This window comes from Capra hircus, chromosome 23 (assembly GCF_001704415.2).
Source record: "Capra hircus breed San Clemente chromosome 23, ASM170441v1, whole genome shotgun sequence".
In the NCBI taxonomy this organism is placed as follows: domain Eukaryota; kingdom Metazoa; phylum Chordata; class Mammalia; order Artiodactyla; family Bovidae; genus Capra; species Capra hircus.
The window spans coordinates 2,717,545-2,734,527 of NC_030830.1; the positions used below are offsets into that span (position 1 = coordinate 2,717,545).

A 16,983-nucleotide genomic window follows, 5' to 3' on the forward strand; every position below is an offset into this window, starting at 1 on the left:
GTGTGGGGTTCAGTCATTGGGGCGCACAGGCTTCATTCTGTGGAATCTTCCTGGACCAGGGATCAAACTGGTGTCCCCTGCATTGCAAGGTGGATTCTTAACCACTGGACCACCAGGAAAGAAGCCCTCGCTTCTGCTTTATAGGACCCCTGTGATTACATTGGGTTCACCTGGTTACTACAGGATAATCTTCCTACTTTCTGCTTAGCAAAGTTAATTCTGTCTGCAAAGTCCCCTCTGCAATGTACAGAAACATACTCACAGGTGGAATACTGAGGGCTAAATCACAGACACAATAGCCTGCCTACCTGAATATATTTTCTTAGTTTTATTATTGTCAATATTCTCCTTCTAAAATCTGACTCTTTGGTGTCCCCAAACCTTGAACAGAGCCTGGCACATGTGGGTGTTCAATATATGTCGTTCAAATATTTGTCAGAAGAATGAATTCGTGAATACAGGCTGGGTAATTAGTATCAAGTTTCCTGTATGTCTCAGCGGTAAAGAATCTGCCTGCCAATGCAGGAGACGTGGGTTTGACCCCTGGGTTGGGAAGATCCCCTGGAGAAGGAAATGGCAACCCGCTCCAGTATTCTTGCCTGGGAAATCCCATGGACAGAAGAGCCTGGTGGGATACGGTCCACGGGGTTGCAAACAGTGGAACACGACTTAGCAGCTAAACGACAATAACGGTTAGTATCAACGTGTGCTTTCCCATTGGTACACATCTTAGACTTTCTCTTCCGCTTTCAAAGACAGCCTTGGTTTTCATTTTAACCTGATTTTATCCAGTACAGTGTGGTTTTCCCTGCCCCCCACCCCCCCCACACTGCTTACAGCTCTACCAGTGAAAAGGATTGGGAGTAAAATCATGTTATATTTTCACGGGATCTTCTGGTTGACACACCAGGGACACATCCAGAGGGAACCACAGACGGGTGGAGCTCAGAGACCTCAGGCACCGCCCAGTGGAACTTAATGTTCGGTGATTTCTTGGAACCAAACTCCAGGGATAGTAGAGCTAGTCATGGGACTGTGTTAAGCATTGTTTAACTCAGTTAAAAAAAAAAAAATTAAAGTTTAGTCTGCTCATGTCAGTTAACCAATGAACATTTCAAAAATGAATCTTCTGGATGTTTCTAAAGATTCTGTGGCTTGATATAGCGTAACCCGTCTAAATCCTTGGATGATGAAGATGTGAGCTGGTGAGAAAAGTCTGAGGCACACGCATACAAGTAACAGGTTTGCCGCTTGGGTTACAGTGTGGAAAATTCTTCTGGAAGCAGATTTATGTATTAGTTTTTCACTTTGCCACCAGATGTCCTTCACGAGTAGGAAAATATGATGGCTTGCCTGATATTTTGAAGTGTGAATGCCCAGCATTTTTGAATAGTTGACAGTAAAAGGAAAGTGTGAGTGGATGCAAGTGTTACCACAGACCTCTGGATGAGACCTGTATTTTGAAGGCTGCCTTACAGGTGTAGCTTTCAGAAGCAATGTTTATTTAACTCTCAAATTCTCATTTCTCATACTCTGCAAACATTTACTTACCATATTTCCTTTTCACGCAACTCCAAACTGACATTTTGAAAGTCTGAGCAAATTATTTTATTGAGAAATTCAAGCTAATACATACTCAAATCCTTACAGGGATGTAGAAGATAAAAAGGTACTATTTTAAGCGGAGCTGCCCAAGGATTCCAGGCCACCAGACCTCAGGCTTTTAAACACAAGAGCAGCATATCTTACAATGCTTCTATGTTAGATTAATTCTAAAAGCAGCTACTTACATCTTGCAAAAGTCAGTTGAGAGGGGCCCACGTATGATTTAGTACACAAATCAAAGACTGCAATTGCAGTTTATTGCTAATAAACTAATTCAAAGGAAAGCATAGAGTATAGAATATTTGATGTACCAAATTAATAGCATCTTTTTAAAATAGAAATTATCTGGTCACATGAGTCATGAATGTAAACTGGAAATCCTCATAACATGAAAGGAACATGGGTAACTGCTCTAACAAACACTCTGTTCTGTGACCTACCCTGTGCCCTGACCGACCCCTGGGTACAGGATTCCCATCCTACCCCCGTGTCACCAAAGGCACAGGGCAATCCTTTGCTTTTCGGCAGGGGTTCCTCAGTCCCCTACTTTGTGGGCAGGGCTGGGACCGGCAACCTCCTCCAGAAAACGGAAGGCCATCTGCATGAAATGTCAGCCAAGCCGCCAGATGTTTGATATGGATTGGCTTCCACATCCGGCTTCTTGACCGAATTCCTCGTCTTTGCACCCAGATGTCCTGGAGAATTGCAGAGAACTTGACAAAGCCGGGCCAGGGCCACAGAGCAGAGGGGCTGTGATACTCTGGTGTCCTGCAGGCGGCGAAGCTCCCTCTGATTTCCCTCCATCATGCAGCCCAGCCGACCCTGAGAGGCAGACCTGTTCCTGGCCCTTCCTCCATCTCTCCTGAATCACATCTGGACGTTGCCCAGCCCCTAGTCTTGGGTCTTCTGGAGGAGGGTTGGAGTGAGTGATGGACAGGGGTCAGAGAAGCAGGGAGGGGGTCAGGTGGTGGTTTGGAGTCCCTTATGCACCTGGAGTTGAGATTGGCTTGAAGAAGCAGTGGTCCCAATTTTGACTGTATGAAAATTTCAGAATCATATCTCTTTATACCTCTTTCCCCTAACAGATCCAAGGCCATGTTGGAGTGTTTTCTGACAAACATATGCACGTGTAGGGGGTGGTGGAGATGTGAGGAGAGCGCATCCTCTTCTGTGGTCCTTGGTCAAATGTCACCGTCTTTATGAACATTGTCATATCTCACGCCATGTTTCCCCTCTGGCTCTTAAGAGAGTCGTGTGCTCTTGTGTTTGTCATTGGGAGGCACCCCCTTTTTTCTAGCATCTCACAACAGGACCTGAGAGTACTTCTTGGTGGAGCCCATGGCAGAGCTGAATCAGGGTTGCTGCACAGACGTTGATTACAAATCACTAAGGGCCGTTTTAGACCCAGGTCATATAGGTCCATCTACCTCTTACCAAGTGTCTGAGAAAAGGTGATGGTGGTGTGCTTGCCTGAGTTCTCCTCTGGCTCATGTAATAGGTGCGTGTGCAACGAACGAGTCATGGTCTGCCTTTGTGTGCTGAAGGGCACAGGCCTCCTGAAGTGCCCTATGCTCAGGGTTCTTTGGCTTTCCAGGGCTTTCCCCACTGCCCTGACAGGCTGGAGCTGCTTCACTCTTCTCGTGTCTCACTAGAAGTCTTAAGAGGGCGTGACTGGGTTCGAGAAAGGAGGAAGCCCACAGGCACTTGCTGAGACTTCAGATCTTCTGAATCAGAGCTCTTGGGGGCTGCAACGACTTCATGCTGCTGACAGGTCCCAGCAGAAGAAAGAGGGAGATGGAAGCTCTTGAATTCAAAGGGGCCTGGAATCCCAGACCAAGGGATTGATGTGTTCCTCTTTTCAGATGAAAACAACCCCTGCAGATGGTTAGAGATTGGCCGTCAGTGTGGCTGATGTTGTCTTGCCTGAGAGTAATGGCTATAGGACATTTGTAAAACCAAAGTCTGTCCTAAAGACCAGTGTGTCTGGGCTGAAACAAGTCAACAGATAAGAGCAATCCAGTGAGTGGTGGGGGTGATGGGAGGTAAAGACATTTACCTATTCAAAACAGATTCTTTGAAACAAGGTAAACATGCTCATAAGGCGTGAATCAGCAGAAACCTCATGATCCCATAAGATCACAAATCCTATAAGGCTCTATGTATTTGGTTGGTCTGGCTCCCAAATGCCTTGGACTCTGTGAACCAAGGCAGCCAGGTCAGTATTGATTTCTAAGGCACATGTTTTCACCAGGTAGATAAAAGATCAAAATGTTTTACGAGAACTTCCTTTTAAGATGCACCAATAACTGGCATTTTTGGATGGGAAGAGCAAATGAATTTGCATCCTGGATGGCAGATGGTGGTGGTGGTGTTTGGGTGGAGGGGCAGTGTCTTTAGCTGAGAAGTGAGCCTGCCATAAAATTATAATGCTTTTTACATGCTTGATCTTGTCTAATGTTCCCAGCAAGCAGAGTTTCAGGGCCCTGTCTATAATGGGAACATGCCAAGCCCCTGCAGTTACTGAAATTACCTGTACCACTTCACCTCAAGTTTTACTGATCTGGCTTTGTGTGAAATAGAGTGCATTTCAATACATTAAGATGCAACCTTAACAGACAAACTGGAGAAGCATTAAAACCTTTCCAAGAAGATGGTGATGGGGGTGAGTTTTTCTATTATAGGATCTAATTGCACTGGCTTTCTTCTGGGGGCTAGCTTAAGAAGTGGAGTGCCAGTACTTAGTTGCTAATTTGTTTCCTAGTCTTTTGGTCCCATGGACTGTGGCCCCCTAGGCTCCTCAGTTCATGGTGTTCTCCAAGCAAAAGTACTGAAGTGGGTTGCCATCCCCTGCTCCAGGGGATCTTCTCAACCCAGGGGTCCAACCTGGGTCTCCTGCATTGCAGGCAGATTCGTCACCGAGCCACTAGGGAAGCCCCTAAGAAGCAAAGCGGAAGCCCAAATGAAGCCATAAATCAAAATACTGCGGCCCAGGCCCTCTGGAGGAAGGGCTTGGCTTATACTTGACCCTCCCTGTGGCTTTTGGGAGCAGCTTCTCCGCAGCTGTGCCCCAGGTCCCAGCAGCTGTCTTGGAGAAGCCACGTGACTGTTAAATGACTACATTTCATCAATTAGAGAAAATAAGGAATGGGAAAATCATCATTTTTCTGTTCTTCCTCAACTGAGTCAGGTGACACTGATTTAACAGCTGACTTTACTTTTATTTAGTTAAAAACATCAGTTTAGGCCTTTTATGGAATCGTAAAAGAGCAAGGTTTCCACTGGGCTCTGATCAGATCGTTCTCCCTACCGATGATCTGGATGCCTTTCTGAGTCGCTGCTCCCCGGACGCCTGCGAGTATTCTCTATACTCGAAACCTACGCTCGGCGGAGGCGCCGCCTCCCGGGAGAGGGAGGGTGCAAGAAGGGGGCGGGTCCATTTAAATACCGACGAGGCGCGCCTCTCCATTGGCGGCCGGCCTGTCCGTCTCCAGAGGGGCGGGGCGTCCCGGGGGCTGGAGTGCGGTACCTGGGCGAGAGGCGCACCAGAAAGCCCACGTTGGCCGCTGCGGGCAGCGCGGCTCCGAGAGGCGGGAGCCTGCGAACTCCGGCGCTGCCGCCGCCGCTCCGCTCCGCGCCCCGGCCCGCGTCCCTGCCATCCCTTCTGCGAACCGGGGTTAGGCCGGGGTGGGGGCAGCCGAGCCAGCACGGAACGGAGAGCAGGATCCTGACCGCCTGCGCTCGGGCAGGGGAGCAGCGCGCCGAGATCTCGAGGGCGATCCGGAGACCGAGGGGCGCGGAGTTTGTGAGCGAGAAGGAAGTTCAAGCCTCGCCGAGAGGGTTGGAACCTTGGGACGCCTCTTCGCCACGGCCGGGGCCCTCCGGCGGGGGTACACTTCACGGCGGCCGCGCGAGCGAGGCGCAGGCGTGCGCGGGGGCGATGCCGGGCATCCCCCGACGCTGGTGAGCCGCCCCGGGAGGGCTGTGCGCCCGCAGCCAGACCCTAGAGTAACTGCCCCCTGACCCGCCCGGGGGCGAGGACGCCCTCTGCAGCGCGGCCCGGACTCGGACGCACCTGGCCTGGACCTTGCGCCTCCGCAGACCTCCGCGGGGGTGCGGGGTTTCCCCTTGCCCCTCCAGTGGTTCTGCGGCGGGGATCGCGCCCCCTCCGCCTCCCTTCCAGTCCGGGCAACTGGGGGCGCCCCAGAGAACCATGAGAGATAAGGACTGAGGCCGGGAAGGGGAAGCGAGTCTGCCGAGAGGTGGCGGGGGGAGCTGTTCACGCCAAGGGCCACCGCGGCCGCGCTCCGGCCTCGCTCCGCCGCTCCACGCCTCGCGGGGCCCGCGGGGCCCGCCCGGCCCGGCGGGGATGCTGGGGCGGACGGCGCAGTGGCTGTGCTGGTGGTGGGGGCTGTTGTGCAGCTTCTGCGGGCCCCCGCCCCTGCCCGCCGCCGCCGCCGCCGCCGGGGGGGCGTTGCTGGGGGACGGCGGGAGCCCGGGCCACGCGGAGCGGCCACCCCCGCCGCAGACCTCCTCCTCGGGCTTCCTGTACCGGCGGCTCAAGACGCACGAGAAGCGGGAGATGCAGAGAGAGATCCTGTCGGTGCTGGGGCTCCCGCACCGGCCGCGGCCCCTGCACGGCCTCCCGCAGCCCCCGGTGTTCCCGCAGCAGCAGCCAGCTCGCGGGGAGCCCCCGCCCGGGCGGCTGAAGTCTGCGCCCCTCTTCATGCTGGACCTGTACAACGCCCTGTCCGCCGACGACGAGGAGGACGGGGCTTCGGACGAGGAGAGGCGGCAGCCCGGGCCGCGCGGAGGGGCCGGCGCGTCCCAGTCCCGGTCCCCATCGCCGGGCGCCGCGCACCCCCTCGGCAGCGGGAGCCTCCTGGCCACCGGGCCTGGCGGGGGCGCGTCCCCACTGACCAGCGCGCAGGACAGCGCCTTCCTCAACGACGCCGATATGGTCATGAGCTTTGTGAACCTGGGTAAGTATCGGGGGCGGGCGGGCGGGCGGGGTGGGTGGCTGGGTAGCGTAAAGACCAGAACATTCTTCCCTTTCCAGTCTCCTGGGCGCGGGGCGCAGGGAGTGAGAGGATGGAGGAGCCCCTGGCGCTGGGGGCCCCGGCGGGGAAGCGCGGGCAGGCCAGCGGCCCTCGCACCACCTGCGCGGCCCGGGGGCGGGAGAGGGGGCGGCACGTGCGCTCCCAGCCCCTGGCTGCTCGCCGCGGCGCGGGGGCGGGCTGGGGCGCTGGGTCCCGAATGCGGCGCTGGCTGGCGCGTCTCCGCGAGCCGCCGGAGCACAGTCTGCGCTTTTCGCAATTGGTGCCCGGCTCGGGCCCCGTTAACTCGACTGTGGCGGAAAAGTCCGGCCCAAGTGGGGCCAGCTGGGACGGAGAAGGCGCTTTAACACTTTGCCCCTCCTGTTTGGTTCGGCGTCCTCAACTCTCTTGAGTGCCTGTTCTCCCACCGGGAGCAGCTGAGAACTTTAGAAAAGTTGACGATTGTGGTGAAGTAGTGTCCACCGATTTGGGGGAGGAAGGATGCACAAGGAAGTCCCGAAAGGACCGCGGGAGGCTCGCCAGCCCCGGCGAGTCTGGGCTCGCGCGGGCTTGGGGTCGCTCCCCTAGTACCCTCGCTCACATGTCTTTGGCCCGAGCCCTCAAAGGCTGAACTCTTGATCACCTCGGCCCAAGCTGGACGGGCAGAGAAAGGGTGTGGGTTGGGGGCTGGGGTTGGGCCGGGAGCTGGTCTGAACCGGTTGCCAGGCAACAGAATGGAAATTCAAGGGCGGCTAAATCGGGCTCAGCCGCAAATGTTCTGTGGCAAACCCGGACCGAGTCAGAGCTTTTCCCCCTCGCGTCTTAGTATCTGTAAATGAGAACGGCGTGAGGAGGACTTTCCCCAGAATCTGTGCCTCCGATCTGCGCTCCTCTTCATTCATAAACTGACTCAGCGTAGACGCAGCGATGTAGGGGCCGCGCTCTAGGCAGGGAGAAGTGGGGCGCAGGAGCCACGACCCAAGCGGGCGCAGCCGCACGGTGGGGTGGGTCTCCGCGGACTTCCCTTCCGAGGCGAGACGTGCGGCTCTGCCCAGGCCCCGAAGTCGGTTTGCAGGCATTGCCAGAGCAGCTCCCGCGTCTCCAAGCCACGTCGGAGACGTCCGTCTTTTAAGGACAACCCCCATGTCAAAAACCTTAAGCGAGTCCTTTATAAGTCTTTCAAGGAGAGAATCAACTCCGCTGAGCTTTGGGGGAAGAAAGGACGGGGGCGGAGGGGCGGGGTTCCGGAAGGTATGGAGCAAGACCGCAGACGTCCGAGGGGTGCAGGCATCCTCCTGGGAAACTCCTGACGCAGAATCTCACAGGGACTGGAGGCTCCAGGCCTGCCTGTCTGGCTCCTTGCAGCGCCACGGGTTCTGATTGGACAGGAGTTTTCACAATTTATTGGGATCAAAGCCAAGGTGGAGCCACCTCCAAGAAGTATTCTAAGGAAATTCTCAAGCCAGTCAGTCAAGCTGGGGCACCGGAGAGGCACCAGCGCTGTTCCTTATTCTAACATCTCTGCTGCTTCTGTCTTAGTAAATTCCTCACCCTCATTACCCCCCTCCTCTAATCCCCTAAATTTCTTCCCTTGGAGAAATGTTTCATTGCCTTTTGGGGGTAATCCCCAACTTGAACAAAGTGGGAAGAATAACACTTGTGACTTCTAAAGGGACAGTTGGAGCACACTTTCCAGAAAACAGTTCCTAGGCTTAAGGTCGTGGTTCTCCACCTGGCATACGTGATGCTGGGCTGTTCCCCAGAGCAGTTAAGTCAGAATCTTAGTGGCCATGGTCCAGAAGCCCTGGCACGGGAGATCCTGACCTCTGAAGGCAATCAAATCACTCCAGAAAGCAGTTAACAGCAATGCTTCTTTATGTCAGTGGCTTCCAAACATTGCTATACATGAGAGTCACCTGGAGGGCTTTTAGGCCTAGATGTCCAGGTGGTACCCCCTTCAGTGAAATCAATGCATGGCTAAAAGCTGGATATCAATGTTTTTTAAACATCCTCAGGTGATTCCAATGTTTGGGAACCACTAGTATTTGAAATTGTAAGTTGGCCTGAGGCAAGTTTGTAAAGTTTGACATTCGCTGTTTAGTGACCTCCAAATTCTCCTCACTCCTTGCTTTTCTGAGCTTTCCAGGTCTACAGGTACACGTGGCTTCTGAGCCACACTGCTTAAAGCTGTTTGTCAACTCTTATCCTGCAAAAACAACCATTTAACATATTCCCTAGGGATTTTTCAGATAGATTTTTAAAGATTCAAAAAATAGCACTGAAAAACTCTAAAAGAACTCAATAATAGTGTCATTTCAGGCCAGGGACAGGCTGTTATGAAACAAAAGAGACTCTTAGGTAGGGAGTTCTGCCCCAAGCCCTTCTTAGACTTTCTGATTGCAAGTTATAGCTGTTTGTAGATGCGGTTCTAGACTCCACATGGGTAGAGGAGAAAACCTTTCCAGGTAAGTTGAATCCAAGTCACAAGCCATGTCACCTGCCACTGAGGCAATGCTATTTAATATTAATCCATTTAGCAGTAGGAAAGGAGGATTTTATTATGAGAGGCTAAAAATGTGATGAAATCTGATTATCATAGCTTTGATCGTTGGGACAGTACATTTTAAGGAAGTAATTGCTTGTGCCGTGCTAAGTCGCTTCAGTTGTGTCCAGCTCTTTGCGACCCATGGGCTGCAGCCCACTTGGTTCCTCTGTCCATGGGCATTCTCCAGGGAAAAATATTGAAGTGGGTTGCTGTGCCCTCCTCCAGGGGATCTTCCTGACCCAGGGATGGAACCTGTGGCTCTTATGATTCCTGAGTTGGCAGGTGGGTTCTTTGCCACTAGTGCCACCTGGAAAGCTCAGTGATTGCTTCACAATGTGGATTCTCTAAGGGTGTTGAGACAATCCACAGATTTCTTCCTCCCTGTCCATGGCGTGTTAGTTACTGCATTACATGACTAAAGAACCCTACAGAAGGTGGCAGGATGGGTTTTAAAGTGTTCTTATATACCTACTGAGTTAGGTAAGTTACAAACAAAGTTACAAAGTAAGTTACAAACTGTGGGTCTAAGGGAATGTGTTACATAGTTGTAAACATCCTCCTGGGACAGAGGAGTAACTTATTCATGAAATACATTGGAAATGCTTGGAGCCTTGTCAGTCAGAGAGGCATCATCAGGAAGTATGAATCAACAGGATACATTTCTTTTGCATATCCCCAAGGCCGGTCATTTGCTATTTGTGTTGACGGTTTTACACTCTCTGGGTGAGCAGTCTGTTGATGTGTAACTTCTTTCGTTCTAACCGGCTGGTGTGCAGAGTGCCTGCCAGGCAAGCTGGGTGCTCGTTAACCTGCATTCAATCCCGGCCATGGGTGCCTTTTCCTACTTGTTTCCTAATGCTGGAAATGTCTTGGCAGCCTGATAAGCAAGCCTGCCAATGTCAGGTGACCTTGGAGAAGTATCCTGAACTGTCTCAGATCTTAGCTTAAAACTCATCTTTGAGAAGAAACCTTCTCTAACCACTTGGTAGAAACTTGTGTGGCCCCCACGTTCTCACTTGTTTATGGTCACCGTACCCAGTTTATTTCCTTGGTTTCACTTATCACAGGGAGTGCTTTTTTTTTTTTTTCCTTTAAAATTTGCTTACTCATTTTGTTTGTCTCCGCTCTAGGATATCAGCCTCAGAAAGCAACCAGGCTTATCCACTGTTGTAACCTAAGTTCCTAATACAATGCTGAGCATACTGAAGGTGCTTAGTCAAGAGGGAATGAAACTAGACATATTCATTTAAAATTTGTATTTCACTAATCTGTTTAGGGGACATCTGATTTAGCTCATTTACAAGTGACATACTGATTTTTATTAACTTTTTAATGTATTTATTTGGGCTGAGCTGGGTCTGCATTGCCTCACATGGGCTTTCTCTAGTTGCAGTGAGTGGGGGCGTCTCTGTTTGGTGCAGGAGCCTCTGATTGCAGTGGTTGCTGTTGCTTGTTGCAGAGCGCAGGCGAGCGGGCTTAGTGGCCTTGAGGCATGCGGGATCGAACCCATGTTCCCTGGATTGACAGGTGGATTCTTAACCACTGGACCAGCAGGAAAGTCCCTACTTGATTTTTTTTTTTTTAACTTTTTGTATTGCAGTATAGCTGATTAACAATGTTGTGATAGTTTTAGGTGAAAAACAAGAACCTACACGATTTTTATTAAGTAAAACATTTGAGGTAAGTGAAGACAGGTAATCTCAGTGTCTGAGATTCATGATAATCTGATGTATATTTTCAGGCTTTATTAAACACCTCTCTATTAGTTACCCATGTGTATGTTAATTCATAATAAGCATTACGTTTGAGAGTAGTGCAATGTTTTAGTTAAATCTCTGCGTTTCAGACTTTAAGTTAATGAGGTATTGATCTACAGATGTTAGTGAAAGTCACTCAGTGGTGTCCAACTTTCTGCGACCCCGTGGACCATACAGTCCATGGAGTTCTCCAGGCCAGAACACTGGAGTGGGTAGCCTTTCCCTTCTCCAGGGGATCTTCCAACCCAGGGATTGAACCCAGGTCTCCTGAATAGAAGGCAGATTCTTTACCAGCTGAGCCACCAGGGAAGCCCACAGATGCTAGGATAAAATGGAAAAAAAAAAAAAAAAACACAAAAAACTCAAGTTATGGTCAGAAAAAGGAATCAGCATGTGTTCCTACAAGTAACAAGAAACTTATTGTACTAAAAATACTGGCAATCTTCTGAACAAAATTACTCTTGGGAAACATAAATTAGAAGAAAAATGGAGTACTCTTTCCTTGGATTTGTAACCAGATACACTGTTGTGTCTTTTTCTTATATGATCAGTGGGCCTATTTTTCATTTAAGCTGCCTGTGTTTAGGAAGATTTTTGTTAGGAGAAAATAAATCCATGCCTGCAAGCTATTCACAGCAAAAATAGTTTGAAGAACTTGATTGCAAGAGTGTGGCTCAGAAAAGCAGTGGCTGGTCCCCTAAAGAGATTTCAAATACTAAATGTGAAATTCAGTGGTATTTCAATCAAGTTGTACAAAATGTTCTTAAACTTGGATCAAAGGGCAAGCAGATACCATTGTTTAGCTCTCAGATGGTGCTTCCTCTGAATGTCCTTCTAAGAATGGGTATAAATCTTTTTTAGATGTGTTGAGTCATTCTTAGTTCCTCTGTTGAGAACTTACCTCTGGTTCGCATAGAGGAAAGATTCCTAGTGATATAAACATCTGTGTCGGTGAAAAAATCCCCACAGTTCAGCACTTTCTTCAGCATGTAATTGCTTCATCCCCGTGCCTTTAGAGTTTGGCTACTTCGAATGTTGGGTTTCACACGTTTTCCTTGGATATGGGAGTGAGAGGGTGAATACTGGATATCAGAGACTCTCAGATGACCAGCCGCTCTCGTCTTTGCCTCTCTCCCGTCTGTTTACGAAGCTGAGTTAGGAAAGTGAGGCCAGTACCATTTCTTGGGTAATTAATCAGCTTTGGGTGCTTTCTCCTCTCCTGTTTACCATCCTGTGTCTAACAATGGATTATTCCATGGGAGGCTCTGTTTTTCTTAATATGAAGACATTGCACTTTTAATTTTTCCATTTGAGCCTTATTCTGGTTTTTCACTCTTTCCTCTTGTCTAAATTTGTGACATCACCTTTGGTGCCTGCAGCAGTGGGAAGACAAGTGGGCAATATTTTAATCAGATCATCGTGTTCCAGAGTAGTCCAAGCTTCTGTAAGTGTGAGTAAAAGGAGTAGAAACCAGTGTAGACGCTTGCTACGAGCTGAGCCCTTGAGAGGCCCACGCGTGTAAACATCTGTTACACATTCACCTTCGTCGCCTGCCGCCCCAGACCATCAGTCTCCCCAGCCTGTCCCAGGCGTATGACATAGCTGTCCTGGCCGCATGGTGTCTCCCGGGGGCTGGTGTGGGCGCAGCTGGCACCCTCTCCTCCCCTTCTGTTTTCCCCACAAAGAGCTGGTGTGTTGTGTCTTCATCTCTGTTTTCGTCCTGACAGCTGAGTTGCTTTCATGTAAGCACATTTGCTCATAGTATCCTTACCTCCCGGCTCTCCTCTCTTCCACCTTTTGTCCTCTGGAAACTTGGGACCAGAAAATACCCCTAATCCTCCTGGAGATTTAGGATAGTGGTGACACTTGTGTTAAAGAGAAGGAAAGCCAGTCTTGTTTTCATGAAAGCTAGTTAAAGCACCGGGGGTGTATCAACCTCTATAGTCTTGCGCACGCCAGAAATTCTTGAAACTGCAGTTATACCTGTTTGTCTTCCTCTATAAGTTTTTTATTTTTATTTTTTAATGGTTTTTAGTTTTATTTTTTGTGTTTTTATTTATTAAGAAATGTTTCATTAAAGTATAGTTGATTTACAGTGATACGTTAGTTTCAGTTGTAGAGCAAAATGATTCCGTTATCCATATATGTATATGTATCTTTTTTGAATTCTTCTCCTTGATAGGCTATTACCAGATAGCTAGTATGTTCCTGTGCTATACTGTAGGTCCTTATTGGTTATCTATTTTATATATAGTAGCATATATATGTTCATCCGAAACTCCTAATTTAGTCCCTTCCTCCAAGCTTTAGAAATAAGACATTGTAGTCTGCTGAAGTTGATTGGACTTTTTGGCTCCACTTACTAGTGTTTTGGAAATGTTGTCCTCTGCAATTATTTTTTTTCCCACTGTCAATAGGTAGAATTTCAGCCTCCTTATGAAGCTAGACCCTGGAGCTGGCTTGCAGACACGGAGCTATCTTCCATGACATCGCCTTTCTGGAGGAACATGCCCAGCAGTGGACAACCTGTTTTAAGCTGGGTTTCCTTTACCCATTGGCAGCTAGGGATGATTGACCCACCTGTGCTGTCCATAGGTCCTAGAATTTACAGCGTGAAAGGTTCATGTCATCTCTTCTGTTAGTAGTTACACTTGTGAGAGGTACTCAGGCCCACTTCCTCTGCACTGCCAGTGTGTCTCAAGCTGAGGAACGACCAACAGAGCCACTGAGAGAGCCTAAAGCATCTGAGAAATAGGGCCATAACGTTGTTGGTCAGACGGGAGTCGATAATTCAGGAGAAATTAAAAGCATGCAGGACTGCAGCCCAGGGCAAGAGGTGGGGAGCCCAGATCTGGAATTTTGTGGAATTTCTTTTAGTGGATAGCATTCTCTCCTAGAACTCTGCTTTTAGAAAAGAAGAAAAAAAAAAAAACCCAAAAAACTAAGCATCTCTATAAATATCCTCCTCTTTGGTATGCTGAAGGACCATTGACCTTAAAGAGTTGTTTTCTTCTCCAAAAATGAGCTGAAAACCACGTTGCCCTGAGCGGCATTGTTCTACTGATGTTCACAGGCTCTGATTCTCTTCCTGCCCTGCCCATGTCCATTATTAAGGAGACTGGGTCCATAATAGAGATGCTATCTAAATTGCATCAGGTAATTCCTGGATGGGTCCCCACGGTCCAGTTATCTCCAACCCAGTCCCAGATGACTGGGCTGAAGACTCCCCTGCAAGCATTTTTGCAGAATGAGGTTCTAGTTCCGAGTGGGAGAGCCTTCCTGGCCCTTGGGTTCATGGGCACACGCCCTTGGTTTCTGATCCTGCCAGATAGGTCGGGGATTGTCTCACGCCTCAGACGTCCTTGCTCCGTCGTGCTGACTTGATGTTCAGATTGTTTTCTCATCATCTGAGCGGTCCGAGGGGGGAGGAGCAGGCTGACTTCTCAGCAGGCAGGCGGCACAGCCCAGGAGCCCTCTCTCCGCCGAACTTTGAAACCAGCTGACAGCTTTATTATGACTCCGCTGCCCCTTAGCCTTTTCACCTTGTCCAGAGTGGAACTTCCAGCCCTTCCCATCTGTGTCTGTTGGTGGTGGTTCCTATGTTTACAGTCTTGTTGGTTTCCTGTTCACGAACATGGGCTGGCAGAAAATTCTGACTTGCGTATCGGGAGAGCAGGAACTAACCACTGCCTCGTCTGGGTAATTTTCTATGCTGATGTGGCTGGGAGATTTTTATAGTCGATCTTGATCTCTGAGACCGCTTACTTTCTCCCCACCTCCCCTTTCAATCTACGAATTGACATACCCTAAAGACAGAGCTTTGTAAACTACACCATGAAGGGCTAAAAGTTTCACTTTTTTTCCCCCCAGATGTTATTGAACATACCTCTATGGGAATAAATTAGCAGAGAAGCTGCATAGTAAAAATACTTTTTAGAACAGTCTGTCTATAGTAAAACTGAGTGAAAAGCTCAGATTTCCCACATACGCCCATACCTCCACATGCATCCAACCCCTCCCAGGACCACCATTCCCCACCAGACTGGTGCATAGCTTACAGTCAATGGCCCTGCGTGGACATAGTATCACTCAAGGCCCATAGGTTGCATTATTGCTCACCATTGGTGTTCTCCATTCTGTGGGTTTGGATGAATGTTTAATGACATGTGTCCATGCTTATGGTATCATATGGAGTAGTTTCACCTAAAAATCTGTGGAGAAACTGTACATTTAGCTGGGAAAGCAAATCAATAAAAATCCAAAAATTCAACATAGAATTTGGGGGACGAGAAAATACCATCAAAGAATATTGTTTGGGCAGCTTTACCCCATCAGTATATGAGTAGTTTTGATTGACTATGTCGGCCTTATTTTGTGTTTCTGTGCGTTGACAGCAATTCCATTAGAAACCCCTCTCTCTTTCTTTTTTTTTTTTATAAGTCTTGGAGTTTAAAGTCTTTTTTCCTCCACATGCTTTCAGTGAGGTGTCTGTCACCATAGTACCTAGACAATCCCTCAGGCAGAGATACGAGCGATTAAATTTCTCCCTGGCTTGTGCCCTGTTTGATCCGTGCTCGGCGGGATTGGGGGAGTAAAAGAAAGCAGCCTGAGGAATGGATAAGAATCAGGAATTCTGTGCTTGTAAATTATTAAAAATTGCGGGGGGGGGGGAATGTTATTGGCGAGAGGGGTTCAAGCTTTCAGAAAGAAAGAAAAAAATATTGTTAAAACTTCATGTGAGTTTTGGATTGAGAAGCTCCCCAAAATACCTTTTACTCCCTTAGTGGCAGGATCAGGGAAGTTGAAAAGGTTTCCTCAGGAGAGACTGTTTAGATCAGATTAAAATTAAATTAACAGAGACTCCATAAACTAGTGGTCTTTGTAGATTAGGCTCATTTGCTTTGAACTGTTTTCCGTGAGAAAAGGCTATACCGATTAATGGTAAATAATGAGAAAAGGCAATAATCAAGTAACATGGTAACCCTCAAGAGTGCTGTTGAACAAATTGCTGGCGATTCATCTGAGGTAGGTTGGGGACCTGCGAGCATTTCTTTTCAAATATCGTAAAGTGAGACCCTTCACGAGTTCTCCCCAGTTCTCCTTGAGTCAGCTATCTGTGTGATTAGGGTATTTTCTCAATTCTAGCTACACAACTCCTTTATTGCCTGACACATCCCTGTGGAGATGAAACCTCTCAAAAAGAAGAGCTTGGCACAGGGCAGTGTCAGTACGTTTGAGGAATTCAGCTTGCGTCCATATCACCTGACTTAGTATTCACGGTGGTTTCGCTCGCTCTCTGGTGGGAGAGAAGTCTTTTCCCCTGTTAAACTTTAATTTTTTTTGGCTGTGCTGGGTCTTCACTGTTGCACGTGACTTTCTCTGGTTGCAGGGAGTGGGCACTGTTCGTTGTGGTACCCGGGCTCCTCACGGGGGTGGCTTCTCTCACTGTAGAGCGTGGGCTCTAGGCCCAGGGTCTTCAGCAGCTGCAGCACGTGGGTTCATTAGCCATGGCTCGTGGGTTCTAGAGCATGCAGGCTTCAGTAGTTGGGCACATGGGCTTGGTTGCTCCTTGGCACGTGGCATCTTCCCGGACCAGAGATTAAACCCGTGTCCCCTGCATTGGCAGGTGGATTCTCACCCACTGTGCCACCAGCATCATCTGGGACAGAAGTCTGAGCCAAAGGGCTTATGGAGGGTAAGGTAAGGAGGATGCACAGGTGTCTTCAGCTGAAACTATTTGGAGAGTTGCGTTTCTCCCAAAGGCCGTGGAACCGGCCTCTGCATTTTGCTGGGGTCTCTTTAGGGCAGAAGCCCCTCATACCACTTTGGGAACCCCTCTCACCAATCTTGCACCTTGCCTGCATATCTGCTGGCTGGAGGCTGTTTGTCGTATAGCACCTACGTGTCATCACTGTTAGAGGTGGAAGCCTGGACGGCTCAAGCGTGCGAGTGGCACCCCGTGGGGCTTGCTTTCCCCCTCTGTCCTCTTGCCTCTTTCTCTCTCCTCTTCCTCCCATTAATAAATTTGGCCACCCCACTGCCT

The 16,983-nt window shown here is 49.3% G+C and overlaps 1 protein-coding gene across 2 annotated transcripts in view; it reads left to right on the forward strand.

Moving 5' to 3' along the window:
• BMP6 (bone morphogenetic protein 6) overlaps positions 5,910–16,983 on the forward strand; it is a 144,693-nt gene continuing 133,619 nt past the window's right edge. For both annotated transcript variants that reach the window (XM_018038922.1, XM_018038923.1), the window contains exon 1: positions 5,910–6,584. In XM_018038922.1, the coding sequence (XP_017894411.1) occupies positions 5,972–6,584 (613 nt within the window). In that variant the 5' untranslated portion in view covers positions 5,910–5,971. The remainder of the gene's footprint in view (positions 6,585–16,983) is intronic.